Below are 2,826 nucleotides of genomic sequence, written 5' to 3'. Positions count from 1 at the left end.
TACTTAAATCATTTATAAGTAGTTCTCAAATCCCAACCATGATTTATAATCTTGCTGATGAAACACCAACTGGTTCATTAATTGGTAATATAACAGAAAATTTATCATCCAGTTATATAAGAAACTATACATACTTATTCATTACATCAATTAAATTTCAATATATAAATGATTATATCAAAATTACATCCAATGGTGATATCATCACATTACGTCATATAGATCGTGATAATACAAATGATATATGTGGTCCATTAAATTGTTGTCCATTACTCGTATGTCAAACTGAAGCGAATATCATTTTAACTAAACAATGGAATACTCATTGGAAACATGATTTGAATGAAATGAATCACTCATTCATGAAAGATCATCGTATTCCTGATGAAGATGAGGAAGGAGAATTGAGACGAAACTCGATCAAATTGAATGACTCTAATGAACAACAAACGATGGTACATTTATATATACGAATTAATGATGCAAATGATAATCCACCGCGTTTTTTATGTCAACGAATATGATGAAATATGATTCGTTCAATAGATCACAACAACAATTATTGAATAGACCATTTGTTATTTATATACGTGACGGAGATACAAATGGATTTGAAGGTTTACCTATTGCTTCAGATCCAGATTCTGAACTAAATGGTATAGTGATGTATAAACTCACTGAATATACAAATAATGGAGATCCTGTGAAAGAACCTCGATTAAATATTACTATGACATATGATCATATTCATTCAGTCAATCCAAAACTAATACTTCTTCGATCATTAGATTATGAAAATATAGATGATCGTGAAATCTATGCTACATTCTATGCCATTGATGGAGGTGATCCATCATTGACTGGTTCATTATCAATTATAATTCGTTTATTAGATATGAATGATAATCCCCCTGTGATTAAACAACCTACAAAGGCAGAACAATATATTACATTACCAGAGAATACAACATTAGATAATAAACCATTCTATATGGTGAATGCAACAGATGCTGATTCTGGTGAGAAAAGTCGTTTAATCTATTCATTTAGTCAATTAGCTAATAGTCTGATTCCAATAAAATTTCATATTGATTCAATCAATGGTGCGATTACAATACGTGAACCATTAGATTATGAAGTATATTCTGAACGTCAATTTCTATTACCGATTGTTGTCAAAGATTCTGGTAGTCCACCATTATCCTGTACGACGTCGATTTCTATTCAAACTAAAGATATTAATGATAATATACCAACATTAATGATACAAGAGAATATTACGATTCCAGAAGGACATATATTTACAAAACCAATTATACGATTTTATATTAAAGATGAAGATGAAGTATCTCATGTGAAAGTAAGTTAGATGATCATCATGACCGACTGACTTATTTATTCCTCATGGAGCAGAGGTTTCCGACTAGCATTCATCCAACCTAAGTTGTCTTGAGCAATCCTTTCAGTGAGACTCTAATTGATGAACGACCTTTGAACGAATCTTGAGTGACCTCAAGAAATATTAGCCAATCAGAAGACAGTTAGTATATAGTGGAAATATATTATAAAAAACCAAGGAATTAAAGTGAATATACTTCTTTTACACGAATCAAAAACTTATCAAAGTTTGAAAGAGGTCCAGAGGTTCTGAAATCATAGTGCATACGGCAGAGGTACTCATCAAAATGGCTGTGTAATAGTCTACCTCTCAAGCCACGATAGGGTTGTAAAAATTCCTTTAGCGTGAATCACCTACTTTTAATGTTGTTAGTGTGCACTCCTGTTGTCCGTTCAACAAAATAGCGCTTATAAACAACGACATGATGCACATATCCAAGTCTATCCAGGCATCTGTAGGCTCTCCAATCATCCGCATATATTGTAGTACTCGGCTGCACGTATTCCCGTATAATTGGTATTATTGTAGTTGCTTGTCAGTTTCTGACCTTTTGAAAGTGTCCCTTTTGGGTTGATCTGTCGTAAATTCCAATTACCTGGGAGGTGTATTTATGGAAGTGCAGCTTACCAAGTCTTCCTTAATACTACGTCCTCTGTTAATTTTTCTCTTCTTAGTAGTTTCATCTGTTGTAGCCACTCAATTATCACGTCTTCTCTAAAATTAGCTGTAAACCGATCTTATGTGACCATCAGGCACTGTAACTGGCGCCATGATATTGAAAGTCTTCAAACGTTTCTGACTGACCCGTCCATAAATTATAGTCTCGCCTTCTTTTCTAGTTCTATCTAATTGTTGTTTATTCTTCTTATGTTTGCTTCCATTTCTTGACGTTATGTGTCATATGGTGATTCTCTTCTTCTATAACCTTGAGGATTCCAAGTGAGTGCTTGCTTGTAAGGTAGTTGGGTACTTTTCTCAATATGTGGCTACCATATCTTCCGCAAGGATTTGGTTTGTTCTCTCCCATGGTAGGCTGTTACTTATAGTGTCTGGTCAATATATAACTGTTCATAAACACTTGTATCTTCTCCATGATGGCTTTCATAGTTCTCCAAGTTTTTGCTCCATACATTATAATTGTTGTGATATTAACAATAGTGGCAAGAATATAATTTATGGATGAATCAATCAAGTATAAAAAGACAGATCTTGGATTTGGCACGAAATGCATTTATCTATTTGGTTAAATAGATTTTTATATTAGTTCATGATGAAAACTCTCCACATCTAACTACCAACCTTAAATTCACAGTAATTTCTAACCTCCATTTGATCCTAGTAATTAGGTAGGCACAGTCTGATGGTCAGTCTGGCGTCGCTCAAAGGTCGTCCATAACTGATAGTCTCACTACAATAATTTATTATAT

General features: G+C 33.4%; 1 protein-coding gene across 1 annotated transcript; it reads left to right on the top strand.

Annotated features, from left to right (window-relative positions):
* Nucleotides 1-508: 508 nt before the first annotated feature.
* Nucleotides 509-1,369, top strand: PCDHA2 (Protocadherin alpha-2; the record flags this gene model as incomplete). The annotated part of the gene is made up of 1 exon (XM_012945911.2): nt 509-1,369. One exon carries the CDS (start codon nt 509-511, stop codon nt 1,367-1,369), a length of 861 nt encoding a protein of 286 aa, XP_012801365.2.
* Nucleotides 1,370-2,826: the final 1,457 nt, after the last annotated feature.

The sequence above is a fragment of the Schistosoma haematobium genome, chromosome 2, assembly GCF_000699445.3.
Source record: "Schistosoma haematobium chromosome 2, whole genome shotgun sequence".
NCBI lineage: Eukaryota > Metazoa > Platyhelminthes > Trematoda > Strigeidida > Schistosomatidae > Schistosoma > Schistosoma haematobium.
The sequence above is the reverse complement of the archived record's forward strand: the minus strand, read 5'-3'. Positions and strand labels throughout refer to the sequence as shown.